The sequence below is a fragment of the Bombina bombina genome, chromosome 2 (assembly GCF_027579735.1).
Source record: "Bombina bombina isolate aBomBom1 chromosome 2, aBomBom1.pri, whole genome shotgun sequence".
Classification (NCBI taxonomy): domain Eukaryota; kingdom Metazoa; phylum Chordata; class Amphibia; order Anura; family Bombinatoridae; genus Bombina; species Bombina bombina.
Genome location: NC_069500.1, coordinates 705,549,896 through 705,571,629, shown reverse-complemented (window position 1 = coordinate 705,571,629; position 21,734 = coordinate 705,549,896). Strand labels below are relative to the sequence as shown.

At 40.3% G+C, this 21,734-nt stretch overlaps 1 protein-coding gene across 1 annotated transcript in view; it reads right to left on the bottom strand.

Annotated features, from left to right (window-relative positions):
- ECPAS (Ecm29 proteasome adaptor and scaffold) overlaps positions 1-21,734 on the bottom strand; it is a 304,008-nt gene that overhangs the window by 68,507 nt on the left and 213,767 nt on the right. The window contains exons 37-40 of the mRNA XM_053702690.1: positions 20,162-20,251; positions 19,941-20,007; positions 19,577-19,668; positions 7,783-7,849 (exon numbers count right to left, since the gene is read on the bottom strand). Of these exons, the coding sequence (XP_053558665.1) occupies positions 7,783-7,849; positions 19,577-19,668; positions 19,941-20,007; positions 20,162-20,251 (316 nt within the window). The remainder of the gene's footprint in view (positions 1-7,782; positions 7,850-19,576; positions 19,669-19,940; positions 20,008-20,161; positions 20,252-21,734) is intronic.

Below are 21,734 nucleotides of genomic sequence, written 5' to 3'. Positions count from 1 at the left end.
GAAGTTTTCAATAAAAAATACTATCTGTCTTGAATAGACAGGGCGGGTCGTGGACTCGGTACATCGCAAAAGAAAGAAATTTATCAGGTAAGCATAAATTCTGTTTTCTTTTGCAAGATGTACAGAGTCCACGGATTCATCCTAACTTGAGGGATACCAATACCAAAGCTTTAGGACACGGATGAAGGGAGGGACAAGACTGGAACCTAAACGGAAGGCACCACTGCTTGCAAAACCTCTCTCCCAAAAATAGCCTCCGAAGAAACAAAAGTATCAAATTTGGAAAATTTGGAAAAGGTATGAAGCGAAGACCAAGTCGCAGCCTTACAAATCTGTTCAACAGAAGCATTTTTAAAAGCCCATGTGGAAGCCACCACTCAAGTGGAGTGAGCTGTAATTCTTTCAGGATGCTGCTGTCCAGCAGTCTCATAAGCCAAACGGATGATGCTTTTCAGCCAAAAGGAAAGAGAGGTAGCCGTAGCCTTTTGACCTCTACGCTTTCCAGCATAGACAACAAAAAAAGAAGATGATTGGCGAAAATCTTTGGTTGCCTGCAAATAAAACTTCAAGGCACGAACCACGTCCAAGTTGTGCAACAGACGGTCCTTCTTAGAAGAAGGATTAGGACACAGAGAAGGAACAACAATTTCCTGATTGATATTCCTGCTAGAAACAACCTTAGGGAGGAACCCAGGTTTGGTACGCAAAACCACCTTATCAGCATGGAAAACAAGATAAGGCGAGTCACATTGTAATGCAGATAGTTCAGAAACTCTTCGAGCTGATGAGATAGCAACTAGAAACAGAACTTTCCAAGATAGAAGCTGAATATCTATGGAATGCATGGGAACCCCCGGAAGAACTTTAAGAACTAAATTGAGACTCCATGGCGGAGCAACAGGTTTAAACACAGGCTTAATTCTAACTAAAGCCTGACAAAAAGCCTGAACGTCTGGGACATCTGCCAGACGCTTGTGCAAAAGAATAGACAAAGCAGATATCTGTCCCTTTAAGGAACTAGCGGACAATTCTTTCTCCAATCCTTCTAGGAGAAAAGACAAAATCCTAGGAATCCTGATTTTACTCCATGAGTAGCCTTTGGATTCACACCAAAAAAGATATTTACGCCATATCTTATGATAGAGCTTCCTGGTGACAGGCTTTCGAGCCTGAATCAAGGTATCTATGACCGACTCAGAGAAACCCCGCTTTGATAAAATCAAGCGTTCAATCTCCAAGCAGTCAGTTGCAGAGAAATTAGATTTGGATGTTTGAACGGACCATGGTGGCAGAGATGACATGTCCACCAGGTCTGCATACCAAGTCCTGCGTGGCCACGCAGGCGCTATCAAAATCACCGGAGCTCTCTCCTGTTTGATTCTGGCAATCAGACGCGGAAGGAGAGGGAATGGTGGAAACACATAAGCCAGGTTGAACGACCAAGGTACTGCTAGAGCATCTATCAGTACTGCCTGAGGATCCCTTGACCTGTATCCGTAACGAGGAAGTTTGGCGTTCTGACGAGACGCCATCAGATCCAATTCTGGTGTGCCCCATAGCTGAACCAGTTGAGCAAACACCTCCGGATGGAGCTCCCACTCCACCGGATGAAAAGTCTGACGACTTAGAAAATCTGCCTCCCAGTTCTCCACCCCTGGGATATAGATCGCTGATAGATGGCAAGAGTGAGTCTCTGCCCATCGGATTATCCTGGAAACATCTATCATCGCCAAGGAACTCCTTGTTCCCCCCATGATGATTGATATAAGCTATAGTCGTGATGTTGTCCGACTGAAACCTGATGAATCGGGCTGAAGCCAGCTGAGGCCATGCCTGAAGAGCATTGAATATCGCTCTTAATTCCAGAATATTTATCGTTAGGAGGGCCTCCTCCTGAGTCCACAAACCCTGTGCTTTCAGGGAATTACAGACTGCACCCCATCCCAGTAGGCTGGCGTCCGTCGTCACAATAACCCACGCTGGCCTGCGGAAACACATTCCCCAGGACAGGTAATCCTGTGACAACCACCAAAGAACAGAGTCTCTGGTCTCTTGATCCAGATTTATCTGAGGAGATAAATCTGCATAATTCCCATTCCACTGTTTGAGCATGCATAGTTGCAGTGGTCTGAGATGCAAGCGAGCAAACGGAACTGTGTCCATTGCCGCTACCATAAGTCCGATTACCTCCATACACTGAGCCACTGACGGCCGAGGAATGGAATGAAGAGCTCGGCAGGTGGTTAAAATCTTTGATTTCCTGACCTCCGTCAGAAATATTTTCATGTCCACCGAATCTATCAGAGTTCCCAGGAATGTAACTCTTGTGAGAGGAATAAGAACTCTTTTTCACGTTCACCTTCCACCCATGAGATCTTAGAAAGGCCAACACTAAGTCCGTGTGAGACTTGGCAAGTTGGAATGTCGACGCTTGAATTAAGATGTCGTCTAGATAAGGCGCCACTGCTATGCCGCCAGAAGGGACCCTAGCACCTTTGTGAAGATTCTTGGCGCCGTGGCCAACCCGAAGGGAAGAGCCACAAACTGGTAATGCCTGTCCAGAAAGGCAAACCTGAGGAACTGGTGATGATCTTTGTGGATAGGAATGTGTAGATACGCATCCTTTAGATCCACGGTAGTCATATATTGACCCTCCTGGATCATTGGTAAAATAGTCCGAATGGTCTCCATCTTGAAGGATGGAACTCTTAGGAATTGGTTTAGGATCTTGAGATCTAGAATTGGTCTGAAGGTTCCCTCTTTTTTGGGAACCACAAACAGATTGGAGTAGAAACCTTGCCCCTGTTCTGTTTTCGGAACTGGGCAGATCACTCCCATGGTAAAAAGGTCTTCTACACAGCGTAAGAACGCCTCTCTTTTTGTCTGGTTTACAGACAATTGAGAGAGATGAAACCTCCCCCTTGGAGGAGAATCTTCGAAATCTAGGACATACCCCTGGGTTACAATTTCTACGGCCCAGGAGTCCTGAACGTCTCTTGCCCAGGCCTGAGCAAAGAGAGAGAGTCTGCCACCTACTTGATCCGGTCCCGGATCGGGGGCTACCCCTTCATGCTGTCTTAGTGGCAGCAGCAGGCTTTTTGGCCTGTTTACCCTTGTTCGAAGCCTGGTTAGGTCTCCAGGTTAGCTTGGATTGAGCAAAGTTCCCCTCTTGCTTTGCAGCAGGGGAAGAGGAAGCGGGACCACCCTTGAAGTTTCGAAAGGAACAAAAATTATTTTGTTTGGTCCTTGTCTTATTTGACTTATCTTGAGGGAGGGGATGACCCTTCCCTCCAGTGAGGTCTGAAATTATCTCTTTCAGTGCAGGCCCGAATAGGGTCTTACCTTTGAAAGGGATGGTCAAAAGCTTAGATTTAGATGACACATCAGCTGACCAGGACTTAAGCCATAACACTCTTCGCGCTAAAATGGCAAAACCTGAATTCTTTGCCGCTAACTTAGCAAGATGAAAAGCGGCGTCTGTAATAAAAGAATTAGCCAACTTAAGCGCCTTAATTCTGTCCAAAATATCATCTAGTGGGGTCTCCATCTGAAGAGCCTCTTCTAGAGCCTCAAACCAAAAAGCAGCTGCAGTGGTTACCGGAACAATGCACGCTATAGGTTGAAGAAGAAAACCCTGATGAACAAAAATTTTCTTTAGGAGACCCTCTAACTTTTTATCCATAGGATCAATGAAAGCACAACTGTCTTCAATAGGTATTGTTGTACGCTTAGCCAGAGTAGAAATAGCTCCCTCCACCTTAGGGACCATCTGCCATGAGTCCTTTATGGTGTCAGAAATGGGGAACATTTTCTAAAAAAACAGGAGGGGGAGCGAACGGAATACCTGGTCTATCCCACTCCTTAGTAACAATGTCCGAAATCCTCTTAGGGACCGGAAAAACATCAGTGTAAACAGGAACCTCTAAATATTTGTCCATTTTACACAATTTCTATGGAACGACAATAGGGTGACAATCATCCAGAGTAGCTAAAACCTCCCTGAGCACTAAACGGAGGTGCTCTAGCTTAAATTTAAATGGCGTCATATCTGAATCTGTCTGAGGGAACATGTTTCCTGAATCAGAAATCTCTCCCTCAGACAGCAAATCCCTCATCCCTACCTCAGAACATTGTGAGGGAATATCGGATACGGCTACTAAAGCGTCAGAAGGCTCAGCATTTGTTCTTAACCCAGAGTTACTGCGCTTCCCTTGCAACCCTGGCAGTTTAGATAAAACCTCTGTGAGGGTAGTATTCATAACTGAAGCCATATCTTGTAAGGTGAAAGAATTAGACGCACTAGAAGTATTTGGCGTCGCTTGTGCAGGCGTAACTGGTTGTGACACTTGGGGAGAACTAGATGGCGAAACCTGATTTACTTCTGTCTGAGAATCATTTAATGCCAAATTCTTATAAGTCAAAATATTCTGTTTGCCATTTATAGGCATATCAGTACAATTGGGATACATTCTTAGAGGGGGTTCCACAATGGCTTCTAAACAAATTGAACAATGAGTTTCCTCAGTGTCAGACATGTTTAACAGGCTAGTAATGAAGCAAGCAAGCTTGGAAAACACTTTATTTAATGAAACAAACACAATTTGCAAAAACGGTACTGTACCTTTAAGATAAAAAAAGGCATACACAAACTGCAAAACAGGTTAAAATTGCTTCAAAAATGCCGAAATTTTAACAGTACACCCACTATGCTTTAGAAGGATTGCACCACAAGTAAAGCAATAGACCCCCAAATGAAAAAAAAACGGATTGATAAGTGTCTAAAACCGATTAAAAACCCCTAAAGCACCTTGCCACAGCTCTGCTTTGGCCCTACCTGCCCTTAGGAAGCGATAATATGGGGTTTAAAGCTTCAATTAGTCCCTCTAAAGACTCTCAGGACCTCAGGAGAAGTTGATTGCTGCTTGTAAATGTAGGCCCCGCCCACCTCACTCGATGTTGCTGGGGCCTACACAAAACTAACAAACCCTGCCTGAAAGCCATGTGGGTTATAAACAACCCCAAAGAACCCTCAAGCAAATGTCCCATAAAACAGAAAACGTTACTCCCAGACACAAAAACGTTTGTCCCAAATTCACATAACAAACTGAGTGCCCACAAAAATTTAACCCTTTATGCAAGCTAGTAAAAACCTCTGGTAATACTAGGATTACTGCTTACCCTTCCCCTAATGGGGACACTGTTAGCCTTTCTGAGTTAACACAGTCTCTGCAGAAAATATGACTGAACATACCTCATTGCTGTATAGCAAGAAACCGTTCCTCACACTGAAGTTTTCCTGTACTCCTCAGCTTCTGTGGGAACAGCAGTGTACCTTAGTTACAAATGCTAAGATCATCATCCTCCAGGCAGAAATCTTCATCTATGTCCTGCCTGAGAGTAAATAGTACAACACCGGTACCATTTAAAAATAGCAAACACTTGATTGAAGATAAAATAAAACTAACAGTTTAACACCTCTTCTCTTTACCCTTCCTGCTTAGAGCCAGCAAAGAGAATGACTGGGGGGTGGAGTTAAGGGGGAGCTATATAGACAGCTCTGCTGTGGTGCTCTCTTTGCTACTTCCTGTCAGGAAGGATAATATCCCACAAGTTAGGATGAATCCGTGGACTCGGTACATCTTGCAAAAGAAAGTCTGTGAACCCTTAGGTCTATTCTTCTTTTCCTGAGGTAGAAAAGATCCATTTCCTCCTGTAATCTCTGAAATGTTTTCCACCAGACCATGACCAAAGAGTTTTAGCCTTATAAAGTTAAAGCCAAAAGCTTGGCCTTTGAAGATACATCAGCCAACCAAGATTTTAACCACAAAACTCTGCGAGCTAGAACAGTGAAGCTAGACATCTTAGCTCCCAGTCGAATTACCTGCATGTTGGCATCACAGATAAAGATATTGGCCAATTTAAGAGATTTGATCCTATCTTGGATCTCTTCTAACGTACTCTCTTCTGATATCAGATCAGACAGGGCATCGCACCAAAAAGACTTTCCGCAGGTTGCCACTGTAATTCTTGATGGATGTACATCTTTTTTAAGTAAGCCTCTAGCTTCTTATCCATTCGATCCTTAAAACAACAACTGTCATCTATAGGAATGGTAGTTATTTTAGCCAGAGTAGAGATAGTTCCCTCTACTTTAGGCACAGTGCGCCATGAGCCCTGAATGGAGTCAGCAACAGGGAACATCTTTTTAAAAACAGGGTAAGGGGAAGGGGAAAAAGGAACCCCTGGCTTATACCATTCCTAAGCTATAATATAAGACACCTTGTCTGGAACAGGAAAAACATCCTTAGACGTTTGAGAATCATAAACACTATTAAGTTTAGAGAACTGAGTCTGAGATCTCACCTTCAGAAGCTACTGAGGTATCCTCATCAGACATTTGAGAAAGGTTGACCAGCGCAGATTTAGAGGGGTCAGAAACTTTACTAGCAGACAAATGTTTAGATTTCCTCTTACGCTTACCCAAAATAGGGAAAGCAGACAAAGCTGCAGATACTGCAGAAGTTATCTGTGGATCAAAATCCCCTGGTAAATAGACACCCCTAGGAGGTTGAGTGGATACAGAAGGCACACTATGAGAAACAATTAAAGCTTGGGGCGTTTGAGGAGAAAGCTGAGGCATGTCACGCACAGCAGTATCCTGAGAGACACTTGGCTCAGAAGGGAGTAACTGGTCTTTGAATTTTAAAGTCTTAGCTAAGCATTAGGAACAAAATTGCATAGGCAAAACAATTTGCGCCTCTAAACATAATAAACATTTATCCATAGAGATGGACTGATCCTGTTTAGCTACCGTAATTAGTCCCCACTAAAAAAAGACCCATTAAAATGCGAATAAAAATTGTGAGCAAAATTATATTAATTTGATCCCAAAAAATAAACAATATGTTCAAGGATACAATAAGATATGTCAGGACACAAACTTACTGTGTCCTGAACTATATCAATAAGGAGGCGCCCAACGATAGAAGGCGGTAAAAGTATTTAACAGAGGGACAAAATACGACAATATAAACCTATAGGATAAAATATCATAATTAATAAAACAAGTTGTATCATACACTAGGGAATATCACAGACGAAGAATGACACAAGTGGAGATAAAATAACTAGTGCACGAGATGGTGGATTCTAAGATACAAAAGGATAGAATGTGTCTCATGGTATAGATCAATAAATCACACAAGAAGGATTACAGGCAGATCAATCCTACTCACATGATATATGCAGGCCGGATCCTAAGAGTCGCCCGGCAGACTCACACCACCACAGCAACAGCAAGGGTGATCCTCGTCCAGAATACACAGGAGTCCAGGGATCCAAAGGGCGCAAGCAGTGAAGATGAGTCAGGAACTCATAGCAGGATAATCCAAATAAAGTGCCCACATTAGTAATAAAGGCAGCAGCAAGAAGTTTAAAAGTTTAATAATGTTTCTCAGTGACACAGCACCGTTTCTTCAGACACCGTCTTCGCACATCTTCCATTGACAGAGGCAAAGAGAATGACTGGGGATTATGGTTAATGGCAGTTACACTTAACAGCTTTGCTGGGGTGTTCTTTGCCTCCTCCTGCTGGCCAGGAGTTGAATATTCCACTAGTAATTGGAATGACGTCATGGACTCTCCATGCAATAGGAAAGAAATATGTATCTTCCCTGGTCAAATAACTTGTGATTTTAACTAAATTTAGTCATAAATCGTAAAGACAGACGGACTTTGCTTGCAAACAATATGTTTAAGTAAAAAAATTACAACATATCTCACCCTCCTTTTCCATGTACCAAGTAGAAAGCTTTTGCAGTAGTTTTTCAGTGCTGCTATCCTTTGCTGTCTACAAAATATGAAGAAAGACATTATCAGAGTCATTACACTTATATCAAGTGAAAAAACAGAAAATAACACTAAACATTTTAGCAATTTCTAAGTATACGGCCAATATCCCTGGGTAATACTACTCCAAGGTGTGTGGATAAAAACTGCCCACTCCCCTAGTTACCTGTATAAAGGTAACCCTCAAGCACCACCCCTTCCTTTTCTTAAGAGATCTCCAGCCACAAAAAAGGTGTACTAGGAAAGGGGTAGGGAGTCAGGTAAGTACTACCCAGGGATATTGACCAAGATATAGAATTTACTTATATTTTTGTGTTAATTTCTAGTTATCTTGGCCCTCCCTAGTAATGCTTACAAGTGAACATAATATAAAACAGTAAAAAATCATATAAAAAGATGGGTGAGAAAAAACAAATTTATGTAAAAACTTACCGGATAAATTAATTTCTTTCATATTGGCAAGAGTCTATGAGCTAGTGACGTATGGGATATACAATCCTACCAGGAGGGGCAAAGTTTCCCAAACCTCAAAATGCCTATAAATACACCCCCCTCACCACACCCACAATTCAGTTTAACGAATAGCCAAGTAGTGGGGTGATAAAGAAAGGAGTAAAAAGCATCAACAAAGGAATCTGGAAATAATTGTGCTTTATACAAAAAAATCATAACCACCATAAAAAGGGTGGGCCTCATGGACTCTTGCCAATATGAAAGCAATGAAATTATCAGGTAAGTTCTTACTTAAATGATGTTTTCTTTCATGTAATTGGCAAGAGTCCATGAGCTAGTGATATTAAATACCCAAGAGTCACTAGAGAGGGAGGGATAAAAATAAAAAACAGCCATATGCTGAAAAATTAATCCACAACCCAAACTATAAATTATTCTCATGAAGAAAAGAAAAACTTAAAACATCAGAAGAAGAATCAAACTGAAACAGCTGCCTGAAGAACTTTTCTACCAAAAACTGCTTCTGAAGAAGCAAATACATCAAAACGGTAGAATTTAGTAAATGTATGCAAAGAGGACCAAGTTGCCGCTTTGCACATCTGATCAACTGAAGCTCCATTCTTAAAAGCCCACAAAGTGGAGACTGATCTAGTAGAATGAGCTGTAATTCTCTTAGGCGGGGCCTGACCCGACTCTAAATAAGCTTGATGAATCAAAAGCTTTAACCAAGAAGCCAAGGAAATAACAGAAGCCGTCTGACCTTTCCTAGAACCAGAGAATATAACACTTCCACTTCTCACCACATCCAAAGAATGTAAGGATTTTTCCAAAGAATTCTTAGGATTAGGACACAAGGGACAACAATTTCTCTACTAATGTTCTTAGAATTCACAACCTTAGGTAAGAACTTAAATGAAGTCCGCAAAACCGCCTTATCCTGATGAAAAATCAGAAAAGGAGATTCACAAGAAAGAGCAGAAAGCTCAGAAACTCTTTTAGCAGAAGAGATGGCCAAAAGGAACAACACTTTCCAAGAAAGTAGTTTAATGTCCAAAGAATGCATAGGCTCAAACGGAGGAGCATGCAACGCCCTCAAAACCAAATTAAGACTCCAAGGAGGAGAAATTTATTTAATGACAGGCTTAATACGAACTAAAGCCTGAACAAAACAGTGAATATCAGGAAGAGTAGCAATCTTTCTGTGAAATAAAACAGAAAGAGCAGAAATGTGTCCTTTCAAAGTACTTGCAGACAAACCTTTATCCAAACCATCCTGAAGAAACTGTAAAATTCTAGGAATTCTAAAAATGCCAAGAGAATTTAAGAGAAGAACACCATGAAATGTAAGTCTTCCAAACTCGAAAATAAAAATCTTCCTAGAGACAGATTTACGAGCTTGTAACATAGTATTAATTACTGAGTCAGAGAAACCTCTATGACTTAGTACTAAGCGTTCAATTTCCATAACGTCAAATTTAATGATTTGAGATCCTGATGGAAAAACGGACCTTGAGACAGTAGGCCAAGGTTGGCAACTGGACATTCGAACAAGATCCGCATACCAAAACTTGTGGGGCCATGCTGGAGCCACCAGCAACACAAATGATTGTTCCATGATGATTTTGGAGATCACTCTTGGAAGAAGAACTAGAGGTGGGAAGATATAAGCAGGTTGATAACACCAAGGAAGTGTCAGCGCATCCACTGCTTCCGCCTGAGAATCCCTGGACCTGGACAGGTATCTGGGAAGTTTCTTGTTTAGATGAGAAGCCATCAGATCGATTTCTGGAAGACCCCACATCTGAACAATCTGAGAAAACACATCTGGATGGAGAGACCACTCCCCTGGATGTAAAGTTTGAAAGCTGAGATAATCCGCCTCCCAATTGTCTACACCTGGGATATGAACCGCAGAAATTAGACAGGAGCTGGATTCCGCCCAAACAAGTATCCGAGATACTTCTTTCATAGCTTGGGGACTGTGAGTCCCACCCTGATGATTGACATATGCCACCGTTGTAATATTGTCTGTCTGAAAACAAATGAACGGTTCTACAGAGGCCAAAACTGAAGAGCTCTGAGAATTGCACGGAGTTCTAAAATATTGATTGGTAATCTCGCCTCTTGAGATTTCCAAACCCCTTGTGCTGTCAGAGATCCCCAGACAGCTCCCCAACCTGAAAGACTCGCATCTGTTGTGATCACAGTTCAGGTCGGCCGAACAAAAGGGGCCCCTTGAACTAAACGCTGGTGATTTAACCACCACGTCAGAGAGTGTCGAATATTGGGATTTAAGGATATTAATTGTGATATCTTTGTATAATCCCGGCACCATTGATTCAGCATACAAAGCTGGAGAGGTCTCATGTAAAAACGAGCAAAAGGAATCGCGTCTGATGCTGCAGTCATGAGGCCTAAAAATTCCATGCACATAGCCACTGAAGGGAATGACTGAGACTGAAGGTGCCGACAAGCTGCAACCAATTTCAAACATCTCTTGTCTGTTAGAGACAGAGTCATGGACACTGAATCTATCTGGAAACCTAAAAAGGTGACCCTTGTCTGAGGAATCAAGAAACTTTTTGGTAAATTGATCCTCCAACCATGTTTTCGAAGAAACACTAGTTGATTTGTGTGAGATTCTGCAGAACATAAAGACTGAGCTAGTACCAAGATATCGTCCAAATAAGGAAACACCGCAATACCCTGTTCTCTGATTACAGAGAGTAGGGCACCCAGAACCTTTGAAAAGATTCTTGGAGCTGTTGCTAGGCCAAATGGAAGAGCAACAAATTGGTAATGCTTGTCTAGAAAAGAGAATCTCAGGAACTGATAATGTTCTGGATGAATCGGAATATGAAGGTAAGCATCCTGCAAGTCTATTGTAGACATATAATGTCCTTGCTGAAAAAAAGGCAGAATAGTCCTTATAGTCACCATCTTGAAAGTTGGTACTCTTACATAACGATTCAAAATTTTCAGATCCAGAACTGGTCTGAATGAATTTTCTTTCTTTGGGACAATGAATAGATTTGAATAAAACCCCAGACCTTGTTCCTGAAAAGGAACCGGCATGATTACCCCTGAAACCTCCAGGTCTGAAACACACTTCAGGAAAGCCTGAGCTTTTACTGGATTTACTGGGATGCTTGAGAGAAAAATCTTCTCACAGGAGGTCTTACTCTGAATCCTATTCGGTACCCCTGAGAGACAATGCTCTGAAACCATTGATTTTGGACAGAATTTGCCCAAACATCCTTGAAAAACCTTAATCTGACCCCTACCAGCTGAGCTGGAATGAGGGCCACACCTTCATGCGGACTTAGGGGCTGACTTTGGTTTCTTAAAAGGCTTGGATTTATTCCAATTTGAGGAAGGCTTCCAATTGGAAACAGATTCCTTGGGGGAAGGATTAGGTTTTTGATCCTTATTTTGAAGAAATGAACGAAAACGATTAGAAGCCTTAGATTTACCCTTAGGTTCTTTATCCTGAGGCAAAAAACTCCCTTCCCCCCAGTAACAGTTGAAATAATAGAATCCAACTGAGAACCAAATAAATTTTTACCTTGGAAAGAAAGAGATAGTAATGTAGATTTAGATGTCATATCAGCATTCCAAGATTTAAAGGGACAGTCTAGTATAAATTAAACTTTCATTATTCAGATAGGACTTAATTTTAATCAACTTTTCAATTTACTTTTATCAACAAATTTGCTTTTTTCTCTTGGTATTCTTAGTTTAAACTAAACCCAGGTAGGCTCATATGCTAATTTCTAAGCCTTTGAGGGCTGCCTCTTATCACATGCTTTTTAAATCTGTTTTTAACACAAAGAGACAGAAAGTACACGTGGGCCATATAGATAACACTGTGTTCAGACACAGGGGGTTATTTAAGATTTAGCACAAAACAATGCTAAATTTAAGACAATAGATAATAAACAGTCACAGTCATGTGATCAGGGGGCTGGAAGAAGGTTCCTAGATACAAGGTAATCACAGAGGTAAAAAGTATATTAATATAACTGTGTTGGTTATGCAAAACTGGGGAATGGGTAATAAAGGGATTATCTATCTTTTAAAACGATAACAATTCTATGGTAGACTGTCCCTTTAAGTCCCAAAGCTCTTCTAGCTAAAATAGCTAAAGACATGGATCTAACATCAATTTTGATAATATCAAAAATTGCATCACAAATAAAACGATTAGCATGTTGTAGTAAACGGACAATGCTATACAAGTCAGAATCCAATTCTTGTTGCGCTAAATTCTCCAACCAAAAAGTTGAAGCAGCTGCAACATCAGCCAAAGAAATTGAAGGCCTAAGAAGATGACCTGAATATAAATAGGCTTCCCTTAGATAAGATTCAAGCTTCCTATCTAAAGGATCTTTAAAGGAAGTACCATCTTCCATAGGAATAGTGGTTCGTTTAGCAAGAGTAGAAATAGCCCCATCAACTTTGGGGATCTTTTCCCAAAACTCTATTGAAATTGCTGGTAAAGGATACAATTTTTAAACCTTGCAGAAGGATTAAGAGTACCCGGCTTATTCCATTCCTTAGAAATCATATCAGAAATAGCATCAGAAATAGGAAAAACCTCTGGAGTACCCACAGGAGGTATAAAAACAGAATTTAAACGTTTACTGGTTTTAATATCAAGAGGACTAGCTTCCTCATGATCCAAAGTTATTAACACTTCTTTTAACAAACAACGCATATACTCCATTTTAAATAAATAAGTAGATTTGTCAGTGTCAATATCTGAGGAAGGATCTTCTGAATCAGATAGATCCTCATCAGAGGTGGATAATTCATTATGTTGTCGGTCATTTGAAATTTTATCAACTTTATGAGAAGTTTTAAAAGACCTCTTACGCTTATTAGAAGGCGGAAATGCAGACAAAGCCTTCTGAATAGAATCCGTAACAAATTCTTTAAAAATCATAGGTATATCATGTACATTAGAAGTTGAAGGAACTGCAACCGGCAATGTACTATTACTGATGGACACACTATCTGCATGTAAAAGTTTATCATGGCAACTAATACAAATGACATTAGGATATATAATCTCCACAATTTTACAACAAATGCACCGATCTCAGGCAGCAAAGTTCCAACATATACTTCTGAGGTAGGATCAGATTGAGACATCTTGCAGAATGTAAAAGAAAAAGCAACATATAAAGCAAAAGTATCAATTTCCTTATAGGACAGTTTCAGGAATGGGAAAAAATGCAAATAGCATAGTCCTCTGACATAGAAAAAGGCAAGAGGCAAACAGCAATGGGGCAAATAAATAATGAAAAAAGTTTGGCGCCAAGTATGACACACAACGTAACTTAAATTTTTTTTGCTGTCAACCATGTCCGGAAATGACACACTTGCGTCACTAACGATGCAACCCTGTGTGAAACCTCTGCGTCAATTACGACGCCGGAAATGACGAACTTGCGTCAACGGACGTGCCTTTCGCGCCAAAAAATTATTGCGCCAAGAATGACGCAAAAAAGTGTAGCATTTGGCGCACCCGCAAGCCTAAGTCAGCCCGCAATTTGAAACAAAGTAGTCAATTGAAAAAACGACTAAACCCCAGGTAAGAAAAAAATATTTCTTTAATATTAACTTTCCCCAAATATGAAACTGACAATCTGCAAAAGGAAATACATGAACCTGACTCATGGCAAATATAAGTACAATACATATATTTAGAACTTTATATAAATGCATAAAGCGCCAAAACCATAGCTGAGGTGTCTTAAGTAATAAAAACATACTTACCCAAAGACACCCATCCACATATAGCAGATAGACAAACCAGTACTGAAACTGTTATCAGTAGAGGTAATGGTATATGAGAGTATATCGTCGATCTGAAAAGGGAGGTAGGAGATGAATCTCTACGACCGATAACAGAGAACCTATGAAAAAGACCCCCGTTAGGAAAATCATTGCATTCAATAGGTGATACTCTCCACGTCCCTCTGACATTCACTGTACTCAGAGGAAACGGGCTTCAAAATGCTGAGAAGCGCATGTCAACGTAGAAATCTTAGCACAAACTTACTTCACCACCTCCATAGGAAGCAAAGTTTGTAAAAATGAATTGTGGGTGTGGTGAGGGGTGTATTTATAGGCATTTTGAGGTTTGGAAAACTTTGCCCCTCATGGTAGGATTGTATATCCCATACGTCACTAGCCCATGGACTCTTGCCAATTACATCAAAGAAAATACAAATATAGATTACATGAAAACAAAATTTTGTAACCAAAACCTAGCAGGAGCAGATTAGTGCAAGCTAAAGTCATAGTAAATCCTAGTGTTTGTGAAATGCTAGGATTTACCAGTGCAACAAATAAAGGGGACTTTATTTCATGCTGAAAGTTCCTTTATTTGTCTGCAGCATTCACTGCCCACAGCAGAACGCTATTTTGCAGTGAGGTAATCTTAGCCAATAGCGTGCTAGCTTTACGGCATAATGTCAGCTGGCCCGCACAGCTATTGGCTAAGAGGTGGAAATATGACCTCATTGAATAAAAGCCGTTCTGCTGCGGGCGGCCCGAGGCACTCAGCAAGGCGAACGCTGCAGACAAATAAAGGAAGTTTCAGCATTAATTATTTTATATAGTTAATACACAGCATGAAATTAGACAGATATTACCACAGTTTATTTAACCTGCTAAGTGCTGTGATGGGGGGTGCTGGAATGGAAAACAATATATGCAGTTATACTGAGGATTTGTTTTTACGTTTTACTTGTGCTAAAACCCTATTGAAAGTTTCAGAGCAGGTGGCATTTTATGAAGTAAATATTCATTTGTGATGTTTGCTGCAGCAGTGAATGTGGGCAGGAGGTTAAAAGACATAGAAATGCCCCAGTAAATCTGTATTTTGTGTACGTTCTGTGAACTCCAGTCCCAGCACATGAAGAGCGTGATATGTTAACTCCCTGCTAAGCAAAGCCACAATATAAACATGGGGGAAATTACACGTTACAAATTGTAAAACAATACTGAAATGTGTTGCTATCTCATAAATTGCATTCTACCCTCCCTGGTGGTATTATATATCTCATTGGTTTCCCCTTACCTGACAACTATCTTATCACTGCTAAACTTCATAACTGAAGATCACAGATACAATTTCAGGGGGGGGGGACACTTTAATTTAGTAAGCAATGAGTTATAACAGAGTAAAAGCCACAGTGATCTCTCTGGTGGGAGTGTTGTACTGCACACATTATTAACATAACACAGGCTGAACTGAACATAGGACAGACTTAAAGGGACATGAAACCCAACATTTTTCATTCATGATTTAGGTAGAACATACAATTTTAAACAACTTTCCAATTTACTTCTATTTGATTTGCTTAATTTTCTTGATATCCTTTGCTGAATGGTTTATCTAAGCAAGCTCAGGAGCAGCAAAGAACCTAGGTTCTAGCTGCTGATTAGTTGCTGCATATATCTACCGATTGTCATTGGCTTACCCATATGTTCAGTTAGAAACCAGTAGTGCATTGCTGCTCCTTCAAAAAATGATACCAACAGAATGAAACAATTGAGATAATAGAAGTAAATTAGAAAGTTGTTTAAAATTGTATTCGCTATCCGAATCATGAAAAACATTTTGGGTATCATGTCCCTTTAATAGAAAAAATAAACAAACAATCTGTTGAAGGTATGCCTCTAAAAATGAAAACAGGTGGTTAACAAGCAGCAAGAATGTAAAATGAAACCAGGGTCTAAAAATTGCAGCACCTGAATAGAGCCTGAAAAATGCACAGAATCAGAGATAAAAATAAATAAATAAATGTCCCTTTAATATTATCTAACTTGCTGATAAGGCAGTCAGTCGTGCCTTGTATACATAAGTATTAGATTCACTGCTATTTTGAATATAGTCACATATTGCCAAAAAGCATATAATCTTGAAAACAGCACTCAAGTATCTTAAAAATATACATTTTATGTGACAGACTGGTGCTCAAGCACACAAGGGCATAACTTTGTAAACTAAATAAGCCCATAATGATCATAAAAGGTAATAAAACCAGTACTGCTCAAGCCAGTAGTATATCAAAGGCAAAAAAATCCCTATTCAAAACATTTTACATTAATGTTATAAAATGCCAGCCAATAAAAAAAAAATAATAAAAAAAAAATATATAATAATTATATATATATACATCCTAAACTTGAATCTAAAAATAATTGACAAAATCACACAGGGCAAGGATCACATTTAACAAAATAAGCTTCTCCATAGAAAAACACAATCTGGAGTATAAATTAACTCCACAGGAACAGAGGCTATAATGAAATTCTTCACCATTAATTTGTCCAATATACATGGAAAATAGCTAGTGCAGCAAGGCTTAAAGCAAAATGATCAGATGGCTGAAATTATGCATAACATACAGCCAAAGTAAAGAAGCACAAAAAAGTCATAACAATGGAGATCATTGGCAGTTACAAATTACAAATTGAGCAGCTGGCACCATGATTATCGTAGCACTGTGGCCTAAAGTCCTGCAGGTGAATTCTCCATAAGAAAGAGAACAGGCACCAAACATACAGAGGATGTATTCCGCACAAACAAAATCTTCATGGAGAGAAACACAATATAGCATAGTATAGCTTCCAGCACAACAACAAAAAGGCCCACTCAGGGGCGTGTCTCTGGGCAGCACCTTGAATGGTAGCAATATTGGTAGCTCTGTGTGGATCACTGATAATCTGCCTATTACCAGTGAATTAAATGACCATCCAGCTATATTATCCCTATATACAGACTCTATAGATCAAGACAAATTGAAAGAAGTATTTTTCTTGAGAATACCACCGTTGCACACCAATCCGGAGCGTTGAGGCCTAAGGCAAGCTCTTCACAGAGAGGCTCTCAACAACCCCCCCCCCCCCCCCCCTGGTAATACTACAGGCCGGATAAGCAGTGCACAGACACTGAACAATATATTTCACTTACTAATCAACACTACCTATGATTACACAATACCATCCTTGCTATACTAGACAGATAGGAGAATTAAGAGCCTCTCTCTTCACGCACGCACCTACTAAAGATGGCGTCCAGCACTGAAATGATACTGGAGGTCATGAGAGGTTACAACAGTCTTGGGCTGCTGAGTGGGATGGCCTCCGTGTGCTAGCTAGACAAGTTGGACATCGCCATCTAATGCCAATAGACCCACCAGAGAAAACTGGCAAAGCTACAAGTCTTCAAGAGCCTGCTCCTAGCTTATCAAGCCTACTACCCCAAGCCCAAGTTCCAGCTAAGGCAGCACCGAACTTGTGCCCTCCTGTAAAGAACCCTTCAGCGGCAGATGAATGCCCGGATGATGCCCTGGTCATGAGCGGGTTAAAGCTACAAACCTCCAAACAGCAGCTGATCGCAAATTAAATGGCGAGTACAGTTAGACTTGCAGTGAACATCGCATCCCCCAGCCTAGGAACGACTCACTGCTCACAGAACATCAGTGATACCAGCAGGAGGTATCAGGAACATCGCGGTTTGAAGGTGACAGTGGGGGAACAGAAGCAGCCTTGGATAAAACCCATTTACCGTGCAGTGAACACTACTGCGGAGGCTTGTGTCACGGCTGTGAAATCCCCTTTTGTACACTATAGTCTATCTCTGGAAAGAGCGAGATCGAGAAACAGAGCATCATAGTGGGACACCTCTCAGGGAACTTTGTGCCAGCCCTTTGATCGTGAAGACACTTTACTTCTGCCGGCCTTTTGACCCTCGGGGCTCATAGTCACGATCCCATGCCCCAGCAAGCCTGCCATCACGCTGGGTATGCATTGTGGAAAAGAAAGGGGAAACTGTCTCATTGAGTTATGGGCCGGTTGTATGCTGACTCTTGTGAACTGGTATGATCTGCTTTGGAGCATTAACTGTTGGAAGGAGGTTAAGCCACTTTAACAGAGCCAATACTATTAAAATATTCCTCAGATTTACTGTAATACATTAGAATGGGGGATTAGTCTGTCAGCTAGCAGCTGTACTGTCTTTGTCAATACTTTCCCTGCTTTTGGTTAAAGTTCATGCAAATATTTATATGATAGCACATATCTGTATGTCAGTATATCAGTGTGCACTCTGTAACCGGTGCCAACTCCTTGGTAATAAGCCACGTAGTAACCAACTTACAACTTGCTCAGTGCCCAAAATAGGTTTATTGTCTCCTATATGTATACATAGGTACCGAGTATTTCCACTAGATGGCATTGAAGTTTTAACAACAAAATTAAACCATATCTACTTAGCCTTTATGAGACATAGGATTCCTAATATACCTGCACCATTCTCCCCATACAGCCTTTATTGTAATTTACTAATAGATAAGGAGAATATCTCCTCAGGCGATACCCTTATATAGGGCCCAAAAGCAACGGGTACCTGTTTTAGTAACTCACCATACTTAAGTATATAGATAATCCCTTTATTACCCATTCCCCAGTTTTGCATAATCAACACTGGTATAGTTACATACGTTTTACCTCTGATTACCTTGTATCTAAGCCTCTGCACACTGTCCCCTTATCTCAGTTTTTTGACAGACTTTCATTTTAGCCAATTAGTGCCCTCTAATAAGTTATTCCAGGGACGTGAGCACAATGTTACCTATATGGCACACATGAACTAACACCATCTAGCTGTGAAAAACCGTCAACTGCACTGAGATAAGAGGCGGCCTTCAAGGGCTCAGAAATTAACAAATGAGCCTACCTAGGTTTAGCTTTCAAATAAGAATGCCAATAGAACAAAGCAAATTTGATGATAAAAGTAAATTGGAAAGTTGTTTAAAATTGCATGCTCTATCTGAATCATGCAAGTTTAATTTGGACTAGAACCACACACGTGTGTACTCAGAGCAGCTACCAGACAAGACCCCGGCATTATCATGATATATGGCAGCCCCAACACAGCAAATCCAGATGTAGACGCTTTCTGCTGCACACCAAACCAATGGCTGGGGGGGAAATAAATTTCTTTTATATGCATTTATGCACGTAATATAACAGCCAACTTGCCCTGGTGCCATAAGTTACTGCCAATTAGGGGCATCCTCAAAGACACTGCTTGTTGAGCGTTTTCCAGCTCTGCCCACCATGTGGCTGGACAGAACTACAAAGAGAAAGGGGTGGTGCTTGAGGGTTACCTTTACCTTTAAACGGGAGGGTTGTTCACTGGTATTATCAGGGAGAAACAATATATACTGTATTTTTATCAAAGGCAACTACTCACCCGAACTAAATGTCCCAAGGCAAATGCATACGACTTCTGCACAACACTGTTCCGGTCACTTAGCCCATTTAATAAAGCACTCATCAGTTTACCTAAATAATAAGATGATATATTAATAAAACCAAACTAAGCAGTCAGATGTGATGCAATATGTGATAAAACATATTGGTTTAGCTAATATTTACAGTTCTTTAGCCACACAGGTTTCCATTTGTATAGGACGTCCTCTTATCATACCCTTCTGTTCACTATAGCTTCAAATACCAAGATTAACCTCTAAATGCATATTCTAAATGAACAGATCTAGCCTAATGAACTCCTATATCTGACAGAAAAGCAAAAATAAAAGAAGGAGTCAACCTACCTGAATAAGGCATCAAGTCCTGAGGACACTGTGTTGTTAAAGACACAATGACGCTCGCACATCCACCCTGCAAAACAAGGGTTAAACATGTAAAAACAGAGAAATTAGTGAGAATAAATGATCATTGCTACAAGTTTCTGCTGTCTGAACAGGCCACCTAATGTTGTATAGTAGCCCTTTTATTTTTTTGCTGTGGCATGTCTTTTGGTCTCACAACATACCTTAGTGCCCAGACCAAGGCCACTCCTGATTAATTCACACAGTCTTGGGACCAGCTCTCCAAGGACAAGAACATCGAGGTGTTGTATGCACTAGAGAGAAAAAAGGAGTTTTATTTCTAAAGGGACAGTATACACCAATGTTCATAAAACTCATGTACTAGAGACACTACTATAAAGAAGAATATGCACAGATACTGATCTAAAAATCCAGTATAAAATCATTTAAAAACAACATACTTAAAAGCTCCCTTTTAGCACTGTTGATTAGGTTAGGCTGGGACACCCACTGAAATGGGCTGAGAAAGCAGGAAGAGCAGACCCTCCCCTTCATATGAAAAGACCCATTACACAAACAGGAGCAAGCAGGAATCTGTAGACTTTAGTCTACATCTGATACTTTGGGGCTTGGTTAGGAGTCTAAAAATCAGCACAAATAAGCAAAACTAAGCAGTACATTGTAACAAAACACTTCCTTGATGCGCTATATATAGATCATCTACAAAACATTTAAGCAAAGAAAAAAATAGTGTACAATGTCAGTTTAAATAATCATTAGTGTTCTTAAAAACGACTTGTCAAAAATCCCTATTAACCATGGCAGCTAAGCTGTCGATAGCCAGACTTTGGAAGCAAGAGACGCTTCCTACCTGGGGCGACGTAGTCAAAATGACCTATCTAGAACTCATGGAAGACCCGATTTTTACTCAACATAAACCACTCCTACACTTGCAGATCTGGGAAGTATGGAAACAGCTAGATAATCTTTTAAACCTCCGAACACATGAGTTTAGCGTATCTTGGTCTGAAACGAGTTTCCCTATATCTTGCTTGTCTGCCTCTCCCCCCCCCCTTTTTCTTTTTCTCTTCTTCCCCCATACCAAGCCACCCCTACCAGGTTATTCTTGTCAACAGCCTATGTCAACTACTAGATCTTGTTTCTATTTAGCACATATTTTTTACAGTCTACTTAATACAACTATGTATTAAAGTGTATAAATGTCATAGTGCCACTTTGGTTTCGAGCTTTGGACATTACATAGTCGAACCCTGGGTAACTACCCCAGGCAAATATACCTATATTTTCAATCCTTGATATACAATGTTATGCCATCTACATGTATTTTCTTTATATGTAATGCCTGTTTCTTATTCAAGAAAAATTTATTATTAAAAAAAAAAAAAAATCCCTTAAAATTTTTTACTGGAAATATTGAATACTTTTGCAACATAACAAAACCAAAATCCAACGAAATTTGACCAGACTGACAAGGGCTGAAATTACCCTATCTAGTAGAGATGTGTATTCGTGAGTCTTGTGAACCTCTGAATGTGGAAGAAGCTGGTGCTCTTTTCATTGCTGAACTCATTCTTGTGCAACAGTAACATGATAAAATTCCCATGCTCCAGAGAAATTAGCATAACAATAACATACAATGATTTTAATAGCATGCTGTAAGCATGTCCACCACCAAACCAGAGCAGATATGGCAGTCATTTTTTGGAGCACACTTATAGAGAGATGGGAAAAGCAAAAAAAAAAAAATAATAATAATAAATAAGATCAAAACTTTTT